This window comes from Phyllobates terribilis, unplaced genomic scaffold (genome assembly GCF_046119375.1).
Source record: "Phyllobates terribilis strain yellow unplaced genomic scaffold, ASM4611937v1 Scaffold_14__1_contigs__length_39327217, whole genome shotgun sequence".
NCBI lineage: Eukaryota > Metazoa > Chordata > Amphibia > Anura > Dendrobatidae > Phyllobates > Phyllobates terribilis.
The window spans coordinates 19,239,994-19,264,221 of record NW_027362774.1 but is presented as its reverse complement, the minus strand read 5'-3'; the positions used below and the strand labels follow the sequence as shown (position 1 = coordinate 19,264,221).

Genomic DNA, 24,228 nt, shown 5'->3' with positions numbered 1-24,228 from the left:
AATACCATAGCCGGCAAGAAGAACAAACAAAGCCAGACATGTCACTGAAAGGAATGCTCACCAAGCTAAGACATCATACGAAGAGAGCGAACACTGGAGAAGGACAGAAGAATAGAAGGAACAAGGAGAAGAGGAAGACCAGCAACCCGATGGTGGAGAAGACCCTGGTGGACATCATGGACAGAAGAATAGAAGGAACAAGGAGAAGAGGAAGACCAGCAACCCGATGGTGGAGAAGAACCTGGTGGACATCATGGACAGAAGAATAGAAGGAACAAGGAGAAGAGGAAGACCAGCAACCCGATGGTGGAGAAGACCCTGGTGGACATCATGGACAGAAGAATAGAAGGAACAAGGAGAAGAGGAAGACCAGCAACCTGATGCTGGAGAAGACCCGGGTGGACCTCTAGGCTTCTACAAGATCGATCTTCCTACAGATCATTCATTCATCAAGTCGCCATGTCTCGAGATTGAGCTGAAGGCCATTAAATACATTTCCAAAACTTCATCTCACTCTAGTTCCCCTCCATTTCTACATAAGGAGACGCGTGTCCCCCACCCTCTGCTCTGCGGCTCGGAGTCGTTGGTTACATACTGGGTACAGGACGGCGTGTCACATTTCACAAGGAGGCCATTTACTAAACCAAACAAATCATATAAAAGGGGTTTCCAGTTTCATGTATTTTTACGTTGAGCCGACCAAGCAGCAGAGACGCAGGGGATGCCAGCATCCGGCGGGCAGCATGTACCATCATGGCCCCTGGACCAGGGTCTTGGTCTATGATCAGCTCCAATCGCTCAACCCAAAACTGGAAGATGGCGTTATAAGGCTGGATCACAATAACAAGTGGTGACACCGGCACTATCCCCCCCATATTACACCCTCGTCTGGACACTCGCAGAATAACCACACACAGACTTCCTGTAAAAAACAAAAAAAAAAGGAAACTTTTTTTTTCTTTATTCATTTGTTTTTTTTTGTGCATTTCTGTATAAACCATATTTTATCTTCAAGGCTTAGATAAAAACGTCATTCTAAAAATGTACAGTTATAGTTCTTACCAAAGTATAATAAACATAAAAAAATCCCATAACCAAATACACGACCATTTACAGACCCGAGGAGGAGCGCACGGACTATGTACAGGAGGAGTGTGCACGCCGCGTAATACTGCCGGGAACCGCCCAGCCACCGAGTACAGCTCCAAAGAAAATAGTGTTTGTGAACGCGGCGGGGATAGTACTCTCTTTACTTAGTATGTCCCACTCCCACACGGCCTGTGCTTATTGATTGACCGCAAATAAGGGGTAAAAACTGCAAGAATGACATCACTGTAGGGGTTGGAGTCAACATGACATCACCGTATAGGGAGGAGTCAAGATGACATCACAGCATGTGCAGGGATGACATCAATGTATGGGGCAGTCAACGTGAGCGTAGTTTCGTGGTGCTTTTCTTGATTCGTAACAATTACTTTATTTTTTACAAAAACAATACAAATATGAAAAATGCCCCCTGACCCTGTGCTCCAGCACTCCGCTACACACTCCCTGAATATATTTTACCGCTGTGCGCAGTTTTTGTTGACCGTACAGGAAACTAATACGCCAAACAGCTGTACATCTAGTGGCATCTGTTACTGCGATGCCTGTGAATAATGACCCCATGCTGCCAAACTCTGCACACACGGGTCTGTCTGCTGATCCTCCTGTAGTGTAATACTATGACGGTAATTGGACTGGAAAATGAGGCTGATATAATAATACGTGCCGCACGCGCGTCAGAGGCTCCGGCTGCCCCGCACGCGCGTCAGAGGCTCCGGCTGCCCCGCACGCGCGTCAGAGGCTCCGGCTGCCCCGCACGCAGGAGGATTTATGGCTACGGTTATATGGGAATAATCCTCTTACTCCAGTGTTGTATTCATCTGCTGCTCTTATTAGTTCCTGCACGTGAAAAGGGGTTTGTTTGTGATTTTTGGTAGTGGGGCAATTAAAAAAAAAAAGGGGAATAACGTCGAGCTTTGTGGTTAAAATTCTGTAATTATTGCACGGAGGGGCAGTCCGGACCCGTAGTGGTCTATGAACACTGTGTGATCGGTCAGTACAAGAACCTATGCCCATATTTACCCACATAAAAGTCTCAGGTCCTATTTCAGTTTCCCACATTGGAACTGGGGAGCAGTCTGTGACAGAACAACCCCTTTAACATTTACACTCAGCTCCATGTAAGAGAGTTTAAAGCAAATTTAAAGGGCGGCTCCGGTGCCGTTCACTTCTGCCGACAACGTCACGACACCCGACAGTCGGATGTGGACATGAGCAGAGCTGGAGAGACTCTTTAAAGCAACGAAGTATTATCTTCCTACAATGTATAACACCCGGGGCTCGACTGTCATGATCAAGGGTAAATTAACAAAAAAGTGCTAAAGCAAAACAGACGGTCTGCCAAATGGTAGGGGAAGTGCTTACCTGCTGCCGCGGCCCGGTACGAAGCACCTGTCATTAATGGCGCCAGCAGAAGCAGGGAAAACATTAAGGTGCAAATCTGATCGACGCAGCGAAACGCGTCAGCAAAGTCCTCCTGTGGAGCGATAACATACGGGACCCACGCCTTCTCCTCATAGGCAGCAACAAAAATCCTTTTTTTCCATTTTTTTTTTTTTAACAATTTTTATGCACTGGCCATTTACACATAAAATGGAAGAAAAGGGTAAAAAAAAAAAAACCTCTTCTTAGTATACATCATTATTTCTATGTCAATAAACATTTCAAGTTTCAACTTTTTTTTCTTTTTTAAAAAGAAAACAAAAAAAAGTTTGGCTTTCAGCGCACAAAGAGGTCGTGTGAAAAAAAAAAAAAAAAAAAAAAAGGTAAAGATCGTGGTGGATCCGCTATAATATAAACCCCCCGTCTGTATACACCGCCCGGCGATCACAGTATATTAAGGCTTAGCGTCGCCTTCTCCCTCCTGAGCCTGACATTATACCCCTGCATCTGTAATCACCTGAACGCCATTTAACCCTTTACACCCCGATTATAATCTCTGTATGACGCTGTCTGCTCTGGGTGGGTCTCATGTAGGGCCAACAGAAGGGAGATGGACTGTAAAGGATCTGGATGTGACCCATGATGGAAACTTTTGTCAAGTTTGCCCAACATTATATTTAGATTAAGGATAAAAGTGGTGGCTTCACTGTCACTTCTGTGCGGTGGCTATATGGCGGCACATGGAGACCCGCGGTTCCAGATTATAACACCGCGTGCCGCCATATCTGCAAGACGTAGCGTCACGTCGTAGACTGGAGCGGTAAAAAACAACCCGGATCTGTAATACAACTGCAAGCACGCGGGATCCCAGTGGCTCCTCTGATCGTCACTCCGCGCATCGGGCAGGAGGGGAAGAATATTCTGGATTTTCTGTAGTGTCCAGTCAGGTATGTAGCAAGAGTTTGGGGCGAGAATCATTTCGGGTCTCCTTCTGCGAAGCCTCCGTAATCTTTGGTTTTTGCAGGAGTTGGTGCCGCCGTTCCCGGAGTCAAAGGAAGTTAGTGTTAAATGTCGTTTTGGCGGCTTCATCAATACTTTACGGCTGTGGAAAAAGAAATGTCTTGCATCTTGAAAAGAAAAAAAAAAAACAACAATTCCAAGACTGCGTCCTGGGCTTCCAAGATGACGGATGGATGGTAGAGACGTAGTGTTTGCAGCCCTTGGATACAAGTCCTCGGAGAATACTGTCATCCACAGGGTCCCAGGCCCCGGCCATGGAGTCTCCGTCCCGATTATCGGTCGTGTGTTCTCCCCCCATTTGTAATACAGATTCAATAAAATATAAAAGATACTTAAAAAAAAAATAAAGTGCAAAAATTCCTCATGGATGAAGTGTGATGGGGTTTACTGTCGAGATCAGTCTTAGAAGGTCCACAAGGAAAAAAAGATAAAATGCCCGGTCCGGTGCCCTCCTAGTGCAATCTACGAGATCCCAATGATCACATCCCGGCCATGAGCGGACACCAGGTGTCGGACTGATACCTCTTTTTTTTTTTTTTTTTTGTAGCTGCCCTAAAAGTCTCAGATAACTTGAGAGATTAATAACAAAAAAAAAAACAAAAAAAACTAACCATAAACCAGTTCTTCTCCGGTGAATCCATTTTCTCGGCGTCGAGCCGAGGTCATCACGACGCCATTAAGATTAATGATGTCCGAAGCAGAATTTGGCAACAAAGAAGTGCAGCCCCCGAGGGGCGATCACTTCAGCACCTTAAGATGAGCAGAGACCCAGGTCCGGGCCGTCAGTCAGCAGAGTCCAGGCCGTCTGGCGGAGGAGCGATCTTAAGACGGTAAGTTCCTGGATGAGAGGGAAAAAGGAAAAATATTAATAGGCGGCCGCCATTATATCATAATGCTACATAGACCACAAGCTTAGCCACTAATTAGAGAGACAGGGGTTTCCTTTATAGGGGTCCATGACTGGCAGTGATAACAGAGTTATGGTGCCCAGGACCACCCTCCACTGCACGACCCCATAACATCCCTACAAAGCACAAGCTTTTCTTTCCACAGCCATAACTTTTTTTTGGTAGAAAACCGGAGAAAAAAGATGGAAAAAAAAAAAAAAAAAAACCACGAAATTCTGCCATTGTTTTTTGGGGTTTTGTGTTTACGGCATTCATGGTTCGGTAATAATGACTCGGGAAAGCGATTCTCCAGGTCAGGACGAAGACGGAGACACCAAACTTTACACAGTTATTTTTGGGTTTACTACTGGTTAACAAAAAATTACGACATTTCTAACAAAAAAAAAAAAAGAAAAAGTTGTGATTTTTGTCGCCATTTTCCGTAACTTCTTTTTTTCCCCCATCGTTGGAGCAGTTTTTGGGCTTGTCTTTTCCCCCACTACTTAATCTGTAGTTTTGATCGATGCCGATTTGAGGTAAGTATAATGATTTTCTAGCACTGTGTTGAGTTTTTGGGTGGCGGTGTCATTTTGATTTCTTTTTCGTTCCGTTTCACATTATGGGATAAATATTTAGATACTTTAATAGATTGGTCACTACCAGGTATGGGAAGTTTTTTTTTATTATTATTTGTTGTTGTTCTTTTTTTTTTTAATGTTTTTTATATTAGTCCCCCCGACCTGATATTGCTTGATGATCCGTACAATACAGTGCAATACCATCGTATTCTCATAGTGTTGTAATACATTGCGGTGTATTGTGAAACTGGCCATCGTCTATCCCGCAGGCTTCATGGGGCCCCGATGGCCATCCTCAATCCCGCGGGCTTTATAGGACATCTAACATGGTAGACATGGGGCCCCGATGGCCATCCTCTATCCCGCGGGCTTTATAGGAGATCTAACATGATGGACATGGGACCCCGATAACGTCATGCAGGGGCCCGATGGCTATCAGGACTGACAGCCGCCAGGTTGGAGCTTACAAGCAGTGTGTACATGTACCAAGGACGACTCTAAGGATTTAAATTGCCCCCTATTAATTGGATTGATGGCTGGGGGTCCGCCCGCTTGGCTTTGCACAGCCCTGGCTGAATGGAGGGGGGTATCGAGTAGTACGTCACCTTGCTGATTGAAATCCATTGACGGCTGCTTACAGTCCTGAGCGCGGTGGCCGCTGACCCCACAGTTGTAGCATGAAATGTTCCCGCTCTTTTTGTGAGTGGCGCCATTAATGGTTCCCATCATGCCCTGAGGCTGGTAGACCCCCGCTGTGCCGGTGATAAAGTTCTGCATGGGGGGCAAGGAGAAGCCGGGCTGCCCCGCCAGCATGGAGTCCGGGTTCAGGCTGTTGCTGTACGGCGTGGCGTGCACCACTGGGAATGAAGCGCTGCTGTTGTATTGCTGGGCGTTAATGTACCCATTATTGCACACTGGGCTGAAGGGCATTAGGGAGAAGGGGAACAGCGAGGGGGTGGAGAACTGATGCTGGAAATAGTTGCCGTAATTGACGGTGACGCTGCCCGACCCGCAGCTGCCACTGCAGCCACACGAGCTGCAGACCGTGCAGCCCGCCTGTGGCGGCTGATGGTGCGCGTGGTGGTGGCCGGGGGTCTGGCCGGTAATCTGGATGTTCATGGTCGGTGCATTGCCGCTGTAGTAGCTGTTGTCAGACGTGGAGGAGACGGTGGGGCTGGAGCTGGGCACCGGGGGGCAGCTTGGATGGTTGGTCACATTGCTGTATGACATGGAGTTGTGGTTGCTGGCTGTGGCATTGCTGTTTGCACAGAAGTTGCCCGGCAATTGGGCAACAGGCAAGCCGCTCAAAGCAGAAAAGGCAACTTTGGTATTGGCTGTATACAGGACACTTCTGGGGTTAATTATTGCAGGAGAGACACTGGTGCCAGTCATCTTTCCAACCACAGGAGAATCCGACGAGGACACGAGAAGCTTCACGGGTGTGCGGGTCACGTGGAAGACTGGCGTGGATGGCATGGAGGAAGGGGCGCTGCTCTCCACCATCAGGGCCGGCTGCGGAGCCGGCTTCATCGTCCTTTCCCCAGACAGAGTATTTCCCACTTTGGTCCGGACACCGAAGCTTACAGTTTGTTGCATGGGGCTGCTGTCAGGAATGATGGAAAGTACCTGACCGGGCTGCAGCGGGCCGGAGGAGGCCTTCACATCCACAAGCATGTTCCCAAAACTCTTCTCTGTCTTCATGCCACTTCTGGATCCGGGCAAAGCTTTACCCCTCTCTTCTGAAGACAAGAGGGAGTGCGGAGAAGACTGAAGGATCTTGATCTCTGTGCTGCCCCGGTCTGACTTGTGCAAAGTGTTCATGAGGTGGAGGGGCCCCATGTGAGGAGGGGCCCCGGGCATGATCTGCAGGGGGGCCGGGTGATGGCTCGAAGCGCTGGAAACGCAGTCGTTCTGCACTGGTAAAACCTGAGCTGTCGGCCGAATGCAACTCGATGTAAAGTGATTCACAAGCAAGACGGACTTCTCCTTCTCCGAACCGTCCGAGTGCCGTCCCAGACCTGCAACACAAGAGGGTCAGCAGCCGGCACTCAAGGAGTTAACGCCAAGCACCAAAAGATGGAAAGCAACTTATAGAAGAGGGAAACGAACTACGGCCTCTGTCCCCCTCCAGACTCCCCTGTCCTACTCCTCCAGAGACCTCTGTCCCCTCCACACTCTCCTGTCCTTCTCCTCCAGAGACCTCTGTCCCCTCCACACTCTCCTGTCCTTCTCCTCCAGAGACCTCTGTCCCCTCCACACTCTCCTGTCCTTCTCCTCCAGAGACCTCTGTCCCCTCCAAACTCTCCTGTCCTTCTCCTCCAGAGACCTCTGTCCCCTCCACTCTCCTGTCCTCCTCCTCCTCCAGAGACCTCTGTCCCCTCCACACTCTCCTGTCCTCCCTTCTCCTCCAGACTCCCCTGTCCTCCCTCCACCTCCAGACTCCCCTGTCCTCCCTTCTCCGCCCTCTTCCTCCGGCTCCAGGGTATATTGAGATCCAGCATGCCCGATCCTTCTTTCCACCTGACATCTACATTCAGGGCAGAGTCAGAAGACCCCTGAACACATTAGATGATCGGCCCACCCAGTCTTCAGCTGGCGCCGAATGAACACGACATTTTTAATCTGTTTAAAACAAAACCATTTTGATCAAACGGCGCAGCGCCCCTTCAGGAGGAGGACGGCATTCTCCTTACGTCGGTCCATTTCCTCTGCGCTGTCGGAGCTCTCGTCCCGGGTCTGGAGTCCCATCGGGCTCGATGGTGAGCTGGAATACTCAGACGATGAGCTGCCCTCCTGGGGCATCTGCGAGGCCGCGGGCTCCACGTCTATGGACAATTCTAGAAGGAAAGTGAGACATTACATCAGAGGAGGGCTGGCGGCTGGGGCACAGTCGCTGCCAGGCACCTACACTCTCCGCCAGCACCGATGTCTTACCTGGAGAATGGGTGCGGTGGGCATTGTGTACGGACCCGACATGACTGGTAGGGGGGACCCGCGCCACGCCGCTGCTGGTGAACGCACACGATGCCGAATTCAGACATCTTTTTTCAGACTTCTCTCTGATGGAGGGAACACAGAAAACACCTGTGAGCTCTCACATCTACCCAAAGTCCATCATGGAGGTAGAAGCTCGTACAGGAGTGTGAACGCGCCGGGTTTCCTTACAGACACTGGGGCCGATTCAACTATTAAGGTTTTTTTTTTTTTAAGTCACTTTTCTGCAACTCTTTAGAGTAGAAAGGAAAAAAAAATCACCCCGTTTTTTGCACTCCACTGCGTCATTGGAGAACAACTGTGCAAAAATTTTGCAACTTTTGTAAAAATTTGCAAAGGAGGAACTGGACGAAAACAACTGACACTGTCTAACTAATTCCATTTTACTGAACAGAAAAGTGACAAAAAGCTTTAAAAAAGGTGCAGTAATAAATGGGTGAAGAAAAAATAAGGGGGCAGCAAAAAAAGAAATTCAAAAAATCAGAAGCAAATTTGTTCTTTGCTTCCTCACTATTCCTCTGCTTCCACAGACGTCACAAACTTATCCAGAAACGCGCGCCAGCTTCCATTTTTCGCTGGTTTCCTGGTTGTCTTCAATTCATTATTTCTAATTTCCTGCAACTTTCCGAAGGGAATGAATTACAGCTCTGGTGTCAGAGACGGTAAACACACAATCCCTTCACCACCATTGTTACCAATTTATTTCCATAAATAGACAAAGGTAGAGGAAGCGGGCGCTGCACTCACTTCTCCAGCTCCAGCTGAGTCTTCAGCTTCTTCTTTGCTCCCATCGTCAGAGACTCAAACTTGTTCAAGTCTTCTTCAGTGAGACTCAAGAACTGGGGAGACAGATGCAGAACATGTATAAGCGCGTGATATTAGCAGAAGACCCATGTAAATCACGTGAGCACGTCCAATAGCTCCAATGAGCAGGGAGGAGGCGATCATCAAGCAATCAATGGAGACCGACTAGAGATGATCCAGGCAAAACTCCCCATGGGAAAATGTAATGGTATCACTAGTCCATCACTGTGTGACCTCCGGGACCCCCAGGAATGTGTAGACAGGAGGGGCTGCAGTTCTGTAAAAGTCTTTCCCTGCAGAGCAGAACTCCTGGCCACTCGCTGCATCGGAGAAACGCACGATAGCTCCATGCAAGTGAACTGCACTGTGTGACACCAATTTTCAGGATTGGAGGGTCCCATAGGTCAGACACCCCCTAATCATAAAGCAGGGGTCACGTATGCCACAGCTGGCACATGGGTCATGTTTCCTAGCAAAGTGCGCACTCAAAAACTGAGAGGCTGCAGAGGAGAGGCCGGCGGTCGGCCGGGGTCTGCCGCAGAGATGAGGCCGGCGGTCGGCCGCAGAGATGAGGCCGGGGTCTGCCGCGGCCGCAGAGATGAGGCCGGCGGTCGGCCGGGGTCTGCCGCGGCCGCAGAGATGAGGCCGGCGGTCGGCCGGGGTCTGCCGCGGCCACAGAGATGAGGCCGGCGGTCGGCCGGGGTCGGCCGCAGAGATGAGGCCGGCGGTCGGCCGCGGCCGCAGAGATGAGGCCGGGGTCGGCCGCGGCCGCAGAGATGAGGCCGGGGTCTGCCGCGGCCGCAGAGATGAGGCCGGGGTCTGCCGCGGCCGCAGAGATGAGGCCGGGGTCTGCCGCGGCCGCAGAGATGAGGCCGGGGTCTGCCGCGGCCGCAGAGATGAGGCCGGGGTCTGCCGCGGCCGCAGAGATGAGGCCGGGGTCTGCCGCGGCCGCAGAGATGAGGCCGGGGTCTGCCGCGGCCGCAGAGATGAGGCCGGGGTCTGCCGCGGCCGCAGAGATGAGGCCGGGGTCTGCCGCGGCCGCAGAGATGAGGCCGGGGTCTGCCGCGGCCGCAGAGATGAGGCCGGGGTCTGCCGCGGCCGCAGAGATGAGGCCGGGGTCTGCCGCGGCCGCAGAGATGAGGCCGGGGTCTGCCGCGGCCGCAGAGATGAGGCCGGGGTCTGCCGCGGCCGCAGAGATGAGGCCGGGGTCTGCCGCGGCCGCAGAGATGAGGCCGGGGTCTGCCGCGGCCGCAGAGATGAGGCCGGGGTCTGCCGCGGCCGCAGAGATGAGGCCGGGGTCTGCCGCGGCCGCAGAGATGAGGCCGGGGTCTGCCGCGGCCGCAGAGATGAGGCCGGGGTCTGCCGCGGCCGCAGAGATGAGGCCGGGGTCTGCCGCGGCCGCAGAGATGAGGCCGGGGTCTGCCGCGGCCGCAGAGATGAGGCCGGGGTCTGCCGCGGCCGCAGAGATGAGGCCGGGGTCTGCCGCGGCCGCAGAGATGAGGCCGGGGTCTGCCGCGGCCGCAGAGATGAGGCCGGGGTCTGCCGCGGCCGCAGAGATGAGGCCGGGGTCTGCCGCGGCCGCAGAGATAAGGCCGGGGTCTGCCGCGGCCGCAGAGATAAGGCCGGGGTCTGCCGCGGCCGCAGAGATAAGGCCGGGGTCTGCCGCGGCCACAGAGATAAGGCCGGGGTCTGCCGCGGCCACAGAGATAAGGCCGGGGTCTGCCGCGGCCACAGAGATAAGGCCGGGGTCTGCCGCGGCCACAGAGATAAGGCCGGGGTCTGCCGCGGCCACAGAGATAAGGCCGGGGTCTGCCGCGGCAACAGAGATAAGGCCGGGGTCTGCCGCGGCAACAGAGATAAGGCCGGGGTCTGCCGCGGCAACAGAGATAAGGCCGGGGTCTGCCGCGGCAACAGAGATAAGGCCGGGGTCTGCCGCGGCAACAGAGATAAGGCCGGGGTCCGCCGCGGCAACAGAGATAAGGCCGGGGTCCGCAGCGGCCGCTGGTTACCTTTTTCATGGAGAGCTGGCTGAACACTGCGTAGTACTTGTGCAGCCGCAGCTTTCGGAGCCACTCCAGTATGTCCTGCTGCTCCTGGGTTTGCGGGCTCGGCACGCTGCTCTGTATCCCGGCGGAGGACGTGGGCTCTGCTGGAGGCCGGTAGGTCACGGCGGTGGAGCACGGGGACAGGCTCATGGTGGCCCCGCCGTGGTGCAAGGCAATGCTGCTGTGGGAAGACTGGATGCCGGCCACGCCACATATCGGTCTGCAATACAAGCGACATCCGTTCACACTGAGCGAGAAAAAGACGGGACACGACCTCCAGCCGCTCAGCCCCACGTACCGTATAGAGGGGCCCACACACGTGCTGACCTTCACATGGGAGGGATTGCTGGGACCTGTGGGAGACGAGACCCCAATCATCAGGGATTTGTACGAGCAGCAGATGGATAGTAAGATAATGGCCGCTGACACTCACTGAGGTTCTGGTGCTGCTGATGGATCGATGTCGTACTGAAAAACTTCTTTATGAGGTCGCTCTTTAATACATGGGGGGGCAGAGACCCCAAACACCTGCAACACAATACACACAAGTCATTGCAGCTTTGCTGACAGCGAGAAGCACAGGAGCAAAACAAGTAGTCAGAGAGCGCACCGGTGATCCAAGTCCAGATCCACGTGGTGTCTGTCCACGGAATAAGAGTCCACGGCCCCGCGGTAAGGAATGCATTTCTCCAAATCATCCGAAAAGACGTGAGAGAGCTGCGAGGACACAAACAGAAGGGTCGTTCCTGCAGCGTGTACACGGCCAGAAGTCAGGGTCCATCATTGGATCCTATATTACAGTTCATGTCTATATACTCTGATCATCGGCGACAGAAGACCACCGAATATTGTGCAGGACGTCCTAGATCAACAGAGACGTCCCTGATCCACCGAGGAATCTACAAGATCTAGTTAGAAGGGGACGGACATCGAGAAAAACAGCAGCTATTCCCACAAAGTACGTCATTCCGCTCAGTGATCCCAAAAATAACCCACAGAACACAGAGAATAACCGGGAACACCCCACAAGACCTGCTGTATCCTGAGAACACCCCACAGGAGCCGCCGAACGCCGGAAACACCCCACAGGAGCCGCCGAACGCCGGAAACACCCCACAGGAGCCGCCGAACGCCGGAAACACCCCACAGGAGCCGCCGAACGCCGGAAACACCCCACAGGAGCCGCCGAACGCCGGAAACACCCCACAGGAGCCGCCGAACGCCGGAAACACCCCACAGGAGCCGCCGAACGCCGGAAACACCCCACAGGAGCCGCCGAACGCCGGAAACACCCCACAAGACCCGCCGAACGCCGGAAACACCCCACAAGACCCGCCGAACACCCCACAAGACCCGCCGTACAGAGGGAACACCCCACAAAACCTCCTTTCTTGGAGGAGCTCTGAACTATCCGTCCGGACATCACACTTGGTCCCTCGTCGCTCGGATCTCACCGCCTGTCTTATTCTGCAGATCCGTCTGTAGTGGATATCAGAGACCCGTTCTGCGCGATGGTCGGTGAGCTGTACCCGCACCACATACCCCGTGTGCAGCCGCCATCATTCCTGGCTTTACTAGTTTCATTACCTTAGAAATGAGCTCTGTAACTTCAGGGGAAGATTTGGTGACCAGCGACACCGAGGAATCGGACCAAAATACCTGAAGTAAGGAGACAATAACCTGAAACATTCACATGTATAACTACTGGGGCAGCGAAGTGAAGAAGCAAGGACCGAACATTTCCTGCAATCGTCAGGGAGGCGCCATCATATACGTACTGGGGGACACTGCCCTAGGGGCGATGGTCACCCCAACAAATCATTACATTGTGTCACCTTAAAAATCATCATATAACATCACCGCTTTAGTCAAATTCCTTCAAAGGGAAACTGTCAGCAGGCGTGACCCCCAAACCTGCTAATGCCGTTATATAACCACAAGCTGGGGGTCAAAACCGCTGACAGGCTCCCGATAATCTTGATGAACTCCAGAAAAATAAAAATGGAAATGGGACCTGATGATCCTGTGTAATGACCGTGCTCTTACCTCGGAGCGGTGACACGGCCCAGCGGCACGGCCGAGCTCACGACTTCTCTATGAATGTCTGTAGAGGACGCAGAACGTGGCAATTTTCCAATTGAAAGCTTTTTAACAAATGCCCAGCGTGCAGGTGTTATGGCGCCCTCCCTGACATCATCCATGCACCGGTGGTCTCACATGCTCAGGGCTCAGCCCCATTACTCAGATCATTGTGTGTCCCGGTGGTGGGTGATTCCTGCTCTTATACAGGCCGGCTATAAGACTCGGAGCAAGAGAAACGGTTTCTTCTCACCAGCACTGCACACTTTAGGGAGAAACTCAGATGGACTCAAACCAACTCTAGGGGGCGCCATAACTAGTATGCAACACCAGGGGACGCCATAACTACTGTGTAACCCCAGGAGGCGCCATAGCTACTGTGTAACCCCAGCGGGCGCCATAGCTACTGTGTAACCCCAGGGGGCGCCATAGCTACTGTGTAACCCCAGGGGGCGCCATAGCTACCGTGTAACCCCAGGGGGCGCCATAGCTACCGTGTAACCCCAGGGGGCGCCATAGCTACTGTGTAACCCCAGGGGGCGCCATAGCTACTGTGTAACCCCAGGGGGCGCCATAGCTACTGTGTAACCCCAGGGGGCGCCATAGCTACTGTGTAACCCCAGGGGGCGCCATAGCTACTGTGTAACCCCAGGGGGCGCCATAGCTACTGTGTAACGCCAGGGGGCGCCATAGCTACTGTGTAACCCCAGGGGGCGCCATAGCTACTGTGTAACCCCAGGGGGCGCCATAGCTACTGTGTAACCCCAGGGGGCGCCATAGCTACTGTGTAACCCCAGGGGGCGCCATAGCTACTGTGTAACCCCAGGGGGCGCCATAGCTACTGTGTAACCCCAGGGGGCGCCATAGCTACTGTGTAACACCAGGGGGCGCCATAGCTACTGTGTAACACCAGGGGGCGCCATAGCTACTGTGTAACACCAGGGGGCGCCATAGCTACTGTGTAACACCAGGGGGCGCCTAAACAACTTTTTCTACTTCTTAATATGTGTGGTTTAACCCTTCGGCCTAGGCCTTCACTTCTTACCTCAAAGCAGCAGTCTGCGTTTTTGTCTTTCTTCTTGTGCGGCAAACCTTTAAGTTCAATTTTTTCAACATTCACTAAAAGAAAAAGAAAACAAAAATGACTCCAAGAGAAAAGTTGTTGTTACAGGGGATTATAACTGCGTTGATCACAAAGGTACTTGGCCCCAGTGACACCTCACAGTCAGGCCACCGGGGCTGAGCCCGGACACTCCGCTCCTCTCTGCCGCGCTGATACATTGTGACGCTATATGAAGACAGAAGAGGCTGCTGCTCACATCACAGTCTGGGTTGGATACAATGTATCTAACCCTCACTATCAGACCAGGCCCTGATCACATCACAGACCTCGGTCTGGGCTGGATACAATGTAGCACACCCTCACTATCAGACCAGGTCCTGATCACATCACAGGCCCCTGTCTGGGCTGGATACAATGTAGCACACCCTCACTATCAGAACAGGCCCTGATCACATCACAGGTCCCTGTCTGGGCTGGATACAATGTAGCACACCCTCACTATCAGACCAGGCCCTGATCACATCACAGGCCCCAGTCTGGGCGGGATACAATGTAGCACACCCTCACTATCAGACCAGGCCCTGATCACATCACAGGCCCCTGTCTGGGCTGGATACAATGTAGCACACCCTCACTATCACACCAGGCCCTGATCACATCACAGGCCCCTGTCTGGGCTGGATACAATGTAGCACACCCTCACTATCACACCAGGCCCTGATCACATCACAGGCCCCTGTCTGGGCTGGATACAATGTAGCACACCCTCACTATCACACCAGGTCCTGATCACATCACAGGCACCTGTCTGGGCTGGATACAATGTAGCACACCCTCACTATCACACCAGGCCCTGATCACATCACAGGCCCCTGTCTGGGCTGGATACAATTTAGCACACCCTCACTATCACACCAGGCCCTGATCACATCACAGGCCCCTGTCTGGGCTGGATACAATGTAGCACACCCTCACTATCAGACCAGGCCCTGATCACATCACAGGCCAGGCCCCTGTCTGGGCTGGATACAATGTAGCACACCCTCACTATCAGATCAGGCCTTCAGTTTCTGGGGTGTAAACAGGACGTTTCCATTCACTGACAAGAAGCAGAGATATAAAAATGCTCAGAAATTAAACAATGTAAAGTAGAAATCTGCAAGAAGTCTCATTATGAAGTGAAGCCTTCTGGACGCAGTTCCGCTTTTCCCCTTTATCAGACACCTCTAGATCCCCGGCTCCTAATAACAAGGGGGATCACTTGTGTGTACTCCCGCCTGACATCAGGGCTGTCGGTGCACATACACGTGCGCCCTGTAACGGGGGGGGATGTACGGAGGGTCTCCATGATCAGCCCTCGGACATTCAGCGCAGGATCAGAAAAATATAGCTGCTCATTCAATAGCGCCACCCCTATGCCCAGGTCGTGTGTGGTATTACAGTGTAAGCCCATTCTTTTCCATGCATCAGAGCTGTAATACCAGACCCAACCTGTGGTCAGGTGGGGCGCTGTGTGAAAGCGGAGTTTTCTGTGATCCTGTATGATCCGGCGTGCATTCTGTGAATACCTGATATCAGGTAAGGCCCCTGTAACCTTTCAGGTCTCCCCCGGATTCAGTGCACAATCATCCACCACAGATTGATCCTTCCCCGGATGTGGCGGACGCCTCGAAGGGTCCCGGTGACGGCAGAACACTCGCTCTCTGTCCAACTGTTTATTCAGGAAAAGCTGCTGAGATGACGGCGCCACAAGCAGCGACCAGGCAGGAACAGGGCGGACGTGGATGTAGGGGTCTGCACCCCCCATGAAGAGCATAGATATCACTAAGCCATAAATACAGCGAGAGTCCTGGAATCCGGAGTACCCTACTGTTCCCTGTTATCAGCCATCAGTCCGAATACTGCCATGATCATCCAGCATACGTCTGATAGGTGCCATCTGGCATTCAGGAGTCTGGGAAAGCTGGGTAGCTGTTACCATGCGGACGCAGTGATTGGCAGCCCCCTCTCTGGCCGCACACTAGACATTTGCTGCGTTCGCACTTTTCATTGTCTGAGTTAGTTTCTAGATGGAAAGAACAAGTGATCCAGACACAATGGTGACTCCGGCAGAGGAGCAGAGACCCCGCACGTGAGCGCCCCCCGGGCACACAGCTCCGCCAGCACAGAGCGCGCCGGCCGCAGAAAACATCCGATGTCAGCAAATGCAGATCAAAGAAAGCGTCCATTGTGCCGGCACATGGTTTCCGCACAGAACACGGGGAGTGAAACGCTTCCATCTGCTGCAGCGCCAGCCATGATTCATCCCCGGACGGGGCCGCGCCGCCAGATGTGATTATCCACACAAATTCCACTCCGCCATCGTCTAGACCTCGGGCGCGGAGAAGGGGCGCCCCGGCCGTCCACGCCGCTGATCTCAGACTCCGGCACAAAAACTATAGAACTATGGCCGAGACGCCGGTGCCCTGTTCTAGGTGGCTGACAACAATTAATGCCCATAGGCTGTCAGACACTACATGGCATATAGTGGCAGGGGTAAAGTCACTTCTCTCCTGCGCTGACCTTCCATTCATGAACCAGCAGGCCCTGGATGAGCACAGCTCCAAGTCTCATCACACACAGGAGTGCTGCAGAGAATGGAGATCAATCCCCGGGGTTGTTGGCAGATATTTAACGTGTGGCTGCAACGTGTCCCCGTCTGATGCCATCTCCGGCTCGTACCGACGCGCCTCGCGTCCCGCAGCAACCGACGCGCCTCGCGTCCCGCAGCAACCGACGCGCCTCGCATCCCGCAGCAACCGACGCGCCTCGCAGCAACCGACGTGCCTCGCACCCCGCAGTATGGCCGCGCCTCACATCTCGTCGCGGCGCTTCCAGCTTACAATGTGCAGTTTGTGGGCTGCGGCCAGGCAGGAATCCCCCCAGCCCCCAAGCACAGCTGTAATTTCTATTAATGCAGGATCAGCATAATGCCGGACAAATAACCAGGACGAGGCGGCAACGTCACAAAATAAGCATTTCCAGCAGAAATTGGACGGAAACACGTCGACTTAATTGGCCGCCTTGGCTCTCGGCTTTACACTGCTCACGGGGGGAGGGTCGGGGGGCCTATGGGCTCGAGAAAAAGAAATGTCAACTTTGAGCTTCATTCTGCAAAAGTCACGCTTAAAAGGGGCACACACTAAGTTCTGGGGGGAATGAAATGTGGACCCCCCTCCCCAAGGGCAGCTGCAAAGACAGATCAAATGACACAGGGTGCCCCCCCACATTGCTAATGCCATGTAGAGGCAACAGCTGCACCAGATTGGTACAAATAGGGGGGTCCGGACCGCAGAATCCCCCTCATAGAGATCCACCGCTCGCTCCGTGCGGCGAATGCTACGGTAACACGCGGGGCAATGGCGGCCGTCCCACAATCTGATCATACAGAACATTACTCCAAGATCATGGTGGCGCAGTGCTCCCTCCAGCAGTGACAGAGTTAACGTGTCCACATAGCAGATTAAGGGTCCGCGCAGCTGTCGGGGCCGCATGCCTTGGCTTGAATCAGCGATCTACGATAACGCAATGCTCTGCGGAGATCAGATATCAGAGCAACCAAGATCAGAAATAAGACACAGAGACGTCCATGTGCCGAGGCGTCACAGTGAGGAGCCCCCCGGCCCAGACAGAACCCCAAAATCTGATCATAAATGGGTTACCCAATACTCACTTCCAGCTGGGCCTATGATTAGATGAGGCCTAAACCCCCCCATACACTTTAGAGTGTCGATATCAGCAGGAGCGGCCGACATCAGTCTAATGTGTATGGGGGGCTAAAGAGACATTTGCCATCTAGGATTGCTAAAAGGACCCTCCACCTATCAGCCATGAATGTGGGACCTGCCCTTTAATGCTTGCTTTCTATGGAGGAGCTAACGACTGACCACCCCGGGCGCCGCTGATTCCACACGACTGCACCGTAAACTCAACGTCCACGGTAAAACTTGTCATGAGGACTTTACTCTGTGTGTGAACCGCAAAGTACAACAAAAACAATCAAAAGCACCAAGAAGAAACGTCCGGAGGCAAAAAGAGAACTGGAAGGAGGAGAACACATTACAGCAGCAAGTCCAGACAGGAGCGGTACACGGCGGTGTGATCAGTGTGCGAGGGAGGCACGTTCCCACTGTCCTGGCCCCAATCAGAGGGGTTCATATCCTACACTATATAAGGACACGCGGGGCGGCCGGTATGTAAAGCATGGTGGACGGAAGGGACCACGGACCCTCTACATATCCTACACTATATCAGGACACGCGGGGCGGCCTGTATGTAAAGCATGGTGGATGGAAGGGGCCACGGACCCTCTACATATCCTACACTATATCAGGACACGCGGGGCGGCCTGTATGTAAAGCATGGTGGATGGAAGGGGCCACGGACCCTCTACATATCCTACACTATATCAGGACACGCGGGGCGGCCTGTATGTAAAGCATGGTGGATGGAAGGGGCCACGGACCCACTACATATCCTACACTATATCAGGACACGCGGGGCGGCCTGTATGTAAAGCATGGTGGATGGAAGGGGCCACGGACCCACTACATATCCTACACTACATCAGGACACGCGGGGCGGCCTGTATGTAAAGCATGGTGGATGGAAGGGGCCACGGACCCTCTACATATCCTACACTATATCAGGACACGTGGGGCGGCCTGTATGTAAAGCATGGTGGATGGAAGGGGCCACGGACCCACTACATATCCTACACTATATCAGGACACGCGGGGCGGCCTGTATGTAAAGCATGGTGGATGGAAGGGGCCACGGACCCTCTACATATCCTACACTATATCAGGACACGCGGGGCGGCCTGTATGTAAAGCATGGTGGATGGAAGGGGCCACGGACCCTCTACATATCCTACACTATATCAGGACACGTGGGGCGGCCTGTATGTAAAGCATGGTGGATGGAAGGGGCCACGGACCCACTACATATCCTACACTATATCAGGACACGCGGGGCGGCCTGTATGTAAAGCATGGTGGATGGAAGGGGCCACGGACCCACTACATATCCTACACTATATCAGGACACGCGGGGCGGCCTGTATGTAAAGCATGGTGGATGGAAGGGGCCACGGACCCACTACATATCCTACACTATATCAGGACACGCGGGGCGGCCTGTATGTAAAGCATGGTGGATGGAAGGGGCCACGGACCCTCTACATATCCTACACTATATCAGGACACGTGGGGCGGCCTGTATGTAAAGCATGGTGGATGGAAGGGGCCACGGACCCACTACATATCCTACACTATATCAGGACACGCGGGGCGGCCTGTATGTAAAGCATGGTGGATGGAAGGGGCCACGGACCCACTACATATCCTACACTATATCAGGACACGCGGGGCGGCCTGTATGTAAAGCATGGAGGACGGAAGGACACACGGACCCTCTATACAGTGGGTCCGGAAAGTATTCAGACCCCTTTAAATTTTTCACTCTTGTTTCATTGCAGCCATTTGGTAAATTCTAAAAAGTTCATTTTTTTCTCATTAATGTACACTCTGCGCCCCATCTTCACTGAAAAAAGCAGAAATGTAGAAATTTTTGAAAATTTATTAAAAAAGAAAAACTGAAATATCACATGGTCATAAGTATTCAGACCCTTTGCTCAGACACTCATATTTAAGTCTCATGCTGTCCATTTCCTTGTGATCCTCCTTGAGATGGTTCTACTCCTTCATTAGAGTCCAGCTGTGTTTAATTAAACTGTTAGGACTTGATTTGGAAAGGCGCACACCTGTCTATATAAGACCTCACAGCTCCCAGTGCATGTCAGACCAAATGAGAATCATCAGCTCAAAGGAACTGCTCAAGGAGCTCAGAGACAGAATTGTGGCAAGGCACAGATCTGGCCAAGGTTACAAAGGAATGTCTGCGTTACTCAAGGTTCCTAAGAGCACAGTGGCCTCCATAATCCTTAAATGGAAGAAGTTTGGGACCACCAGAAGTCTCCCTAGACCTGGAATTCCAGCCAAACTGAGCAATCGTGGGAGAAGAGCCTTGGTGAGAGAGGTAAAGAAGAACCCCAAGATCACTGTGGCTGAGCTCCAGAGATGCAGTAGGGAGATGGGAGAAAGTTCCACAAAGTCAACAATCACTGCAGCCCTCCACCAGTCGGGCCTTTATGGCAGAGTGACCCAATGGAACCCTCTCCTCAGTGCAAGACATATGAAAGCCCACATAGAGTTTGCTCAAAAACACATGAAGGACTCCCAGACTATGAGAAATAAGATTCTCTGGTCTGATGAGACAAAGATAGAACTTTTTGGTGATAATTCTAAGCGGTATGTGTGGAGAAAACCAGGCACTGCTCATCACCTGCCCAATACAATCCCAACAGTGAAACATGGTGGTGGCAGCATCATGCTATGGGGGTGTTTTTCAGCTGCAGGGACAGGACGACTGGTTGTAATTGAAGGAAACATGAATGCGGTCAAGTACAGAGATATCCTGGATGAAAACCTCTTCCAGAGACAATGATCCTAAGCACACAGCTAAAATAACAAAAGGAGTGGCTTCAGAACAACTCTGTGACCATTCTTGACTGGCCCAGCCAGAGCCCTGACCTCAACCCAATTGAGCATCTCTGGAGAGATCTGAAAATGGCTGTCCACCAACATTCACCATCCAACCTGATGGAACTGGAGAGGATCTGCAAGGAAAAATGGCAGAGGATCCCCAAATCCAGGTGTGAAAAACTTATTGCATCATTCCCAAGAAGACTCATGGCTGTACTAGCTCAAAAGGGGGCTTCTACTCAATACTGAGCAAAGGGTCTGAATACTTATGACCATGTGATATTTCAGTTTATGCATTTCTGTTTTTTTCAGTCAAGATGGGGTGCAGAGTGGACTTTAATGAGAACAAAAAATGAACTTTTTAGAATTTACCAAGTGGCTGCAAAGAAACAAAGAGTGAAAAATTTAAAGGGGTCTGAATATCTTCCGTACCCACTGTAAATCCTACAATATATCAGGACACCCGGGGTGGCTTGAATGTAAAGCATGGTGGATAGAAGGGACCATGGACCGGATTCCCTAAGTACATACAGTACAGACCAAAAGTTTGGACACACCTTCTCATTTAAAGATTTTTCTGTATTTTCTTGACTATGAAAATTGTTCATTCACACTGAAGGCATCAAAACTATGAATTACCACATGTGGAATTATATACTTAACAAAAAAGTGTGAAACAACTGAAAATATGTCTTATATTCTAGGGTCTTCACAGTAGCCACCTTTTGCTTTGATGACTGCTTTGCACACTCTTGGCATTCTCTTGATGAGCTTCAAGAGGTAGTCACCGGAAATGGTCTTCACTTCACAGGTGTGCCCTGTCAGGTTTAATAAGTGGGATTTCTTGCCTTATAAATGGGGTTGGGACCATCAGTTGTGTTGTGCAGAAGTCTGGTGGATACACAGCTGATAGTCCTACGGAATAGACTGTTAGAATTTGTATTATGGCAAGAAAAAAGCAGCTAAGTAAAGAAAAACAAGTGGCCATCATTACTTTAAGAAATGAAGGTCAGTCAGTCTGAAAAATTGGGGAAACTTTGAATGTGTCCCCAAGTGCAGTTGCAAAAACCATCAAGGGCTACAAAGAAACTGACTCACATGAGAACCGCCCCAGGAAAGGAAGACCAATAGTCACCTCTGCTTCTGAGGATAAGTTTATCCGAGTCACCAGCCTCAGAAATCGCAGGTTAACAGCAGCTCAGATTAGAGACCAGGTCAATGCCACACAGAGTTCTAGCAGCAGACACATCTCTTCAACAACTGTTAAGAGGAGACTTTGTGCAGCCGGCCTTCATGGTAAAATAGCTGCTAGGAAACCACTGCTAAGGACAGGCAACAAGCAGAAGAGACAAGTTTGGGCTAAAGAACACATTGAATGGACATTAGACCAGTGGAAATCTGTGCTTTGGTCTGATGAGTCCAAATTTGAGATCTTTGGTTCCAACCACCGTGTCTTTGTGCGACGCAGAAAAGGTGAACGGATGGACTCTACATGCCTGGTTCCCACCGTGAAGCATGGAGGAGGAGGTGTGATGGTGTGGGGGGGCTTTGCTGGTGACACTGTTGGGGATTTATTCAAAATTGAAGGCCTACTGAACCAGCATGGCTACCACAGCATCTTGCAGCGGCATGCTATTCCATCCGGTTTGCGTTTAGTTGGACCATCATTTATTTTTCAACAGGACAATGACCCCAAACACTCCTCCAGGCTGTGTAAGGGCTATTTGACCAAGCAGGAGAGTGATGGGGGGCTACGCCAGATGACCTGGCCTCCACAGTCACCAGACCTGAACCCAATCGAGATGGTTTGGGGTGAGCTGGACCGCAGAGTGAAGGCAAAAGGGCCAACAAGTGCTAAGCATCTCTGGGAACTCCTTCAAGATTGTTGGAAGACCATTTCCGGTGACTACCTCTTGAAGCTCATCAAGAGAATGCCAAGAGTGTGCAAAGCAGTCATCAAAGCAAAAGGTGGCTACTGTGAAGAACCTAGAATATAAGACATATTTTCCGTTGTTTCACACTTTTTTGTTAAGTATATAATTCCACATGTGGTAATTCATAGTTTTGATGCCTTCAGTGTGAATGTACAATTTTCATAGTCATGAATATACAGAAAAATCTTTAAATGAGAAGGTGTGTCCAAACTTTTGGTCTGTACTGTACGTGCTTGGCAGGGAGGCTGCTGCCCGGCTCACATGACACTGCTTAGTGAAGGCCAGCCTTGCAGCGTCTCCCTGCTGTGATGTCGTCTTACCTTTGGCGTGCTTTCCGGAAGGCCTCTTGGGTACAGGGTCGTCTATGGAATGTGCGGAGGTGTGCAGTGCATTTGCTAGGCTGTTCCCGACGCTGTTGCTCGGGGTCTCTGTTCTTGAGGTCATCTGTAAGACAAAGCAGATACAGAATATCACCCAGGACGATTTACTGCTGGCATTAGGCGACTGTGGATCAGTTTATGGTGTCAACTGGAAAGATAAAAAAAATTGCAATTTAGGTTTTTCTATTGGGATTCTTACAGGAATTGTCCAATAAAGAACATTACATCCTGTACTGAATCATTTTATTTCTGCTTTTATTATCCCAAAGTGAATCCAAAAGTGGAAATAAATATGGCAGGTGTGAACAGAGCTTATATAGGATGTACACTGTATCGGGCCAGTGATCCGGCGGCTGAGACTGGAAACAATTGCACTAAACTGAGGTCTTGAAAACAGTGAAAAACTGATAGTTTACTAGAAAGTTGCAAAACGTTTATTTCTACTCTGAATAAACTTTATTTATAGCAAACCGAACAAAGTCAGGCACGGGGGGCACGTATATACAATTTCTAATGAGCCCCATTAGTCCCGGCAGTGAGTTGGCTCTGCAGGAAGCGACGTGTACAGCGCCGGAGCTCGGGCCGCACAGACACAACACTCAATCTTTCCACTCACATGTCAAGCAAGAAAAAAAACTGAAAAAAATTGTTAAAGGGGAATCTCCTCTATTGTTGGCCAGGCCTGATATTTTCATGCGGCAGAGTGTAGCGGCCATCGCTCCTTCATACCTGCGGGCACATGCCCCCAATGCTATGTATAGAAGGCAGCGTCTGACTGCCAAGTGAGTGACATTTCCCCGACGAGCCTCCGGCCGGGCACACGTTGCTCGTGGCCTCCTCTTTCACCAAGGTCAGCAGGTGGCAGATAAGTGATTGCGGGCAGTGACAATCGCACAGGAATCCACTGAAGATAAGGCCAATCACAGGCCGCGTCCTCACATGACATCTGGGATAATGCTGAACCCCAGTAAATAAGGCCACTGACTAGGAGAGCGGCAAAACGTGACTGACCGTGCCCTCGAAACACGAGTACAATGTGACCGACAGGTGGCTGGTCAGGCAGAGCGACAGGCGGCCGATGGGACTGGCAGGAGCAGGCAACCATGGGGCCAGAGCAACAAGCAAAAGGGACGGGCAGGCAGCATAAAGGGGGGCCGGGGGAACAGAGCAGCAGGCAGCATAAAGGGGGGCCGGGGGAACAGAGCAGCAGGCGGCATAAAGGGGGGCCGGGGGAACAGAGCAGCAGGCAGCATAAAGGGGGCCGGAGGGGACAGAGCAGCAGGCAGCATAAAGGGGGGCCGGGGGAACAGAGCAGCAGGCAGCATAAAGGGGGGCCGGGGGAACAGAGCAGCAGGCAGCATAAAGGGGGCCGG

General features: G+C 51.9%; 1 protein-coding gene across 1 annotated transcript in view; it reads right to left on the bottom strand.

The window, feature by feature from the left end:
* Positions 1-2,846: 2,846 nt before the first annotated feature.
* The window catches only part of ZCCHC14 (zinc finger CCHC-type containing 14), a 28,885-nt gene continuing 7,503 nt past the window's right edge, over positions 2,847-24,228 (bottom strand). Inside the window, exons 3-14 of the mRNA XM_073659725.1 lie at positions 22,796-22,919; positions 13,940-14,013; positions 12,403-12,474; positions 11,426-11,532; positions 11,249-11,343; positions 11,114-11,168; positions 10,780-11,035; positions 8,714-8,805; positions 7,907-8,031; positions 7,666-7,809; positions 5,578-6,990; positions 2,847-4,345 (exon numbers count right to left, since the gene is read on the bottom strand). Of these exons, the coding sequence (XP_073515826.1) occupies positions 4,290-4,345; positions 5,578-6,990; positions 7,666-7,809; positions 7,907-8,031; positions 8,714-8,805; positions 10,780-11,035; positions 11,114-11,168; positions 11,249-11,343; positions 11,426-11,532; positions 12,403-12,474; positions 13,940-14,013; positions 22,796-22,919 (2,613 nt within the window). The 3' untranslated portion in view covers positions 2,847-4,289. The remainder of the gene's footprint in view (positions 4,346-5,577; positions 6,991-7,665; positions 7,810-7,906; positions 8,032-8,713; positions 8,806-10,779; positions 11,036-11,113; positions 11,169-11,248; positions 11,344-11,425; positions 11,533-12,402; positions 12,475-13,939; positions 14,014-22,795; positions 22,920-24,228) is intronic.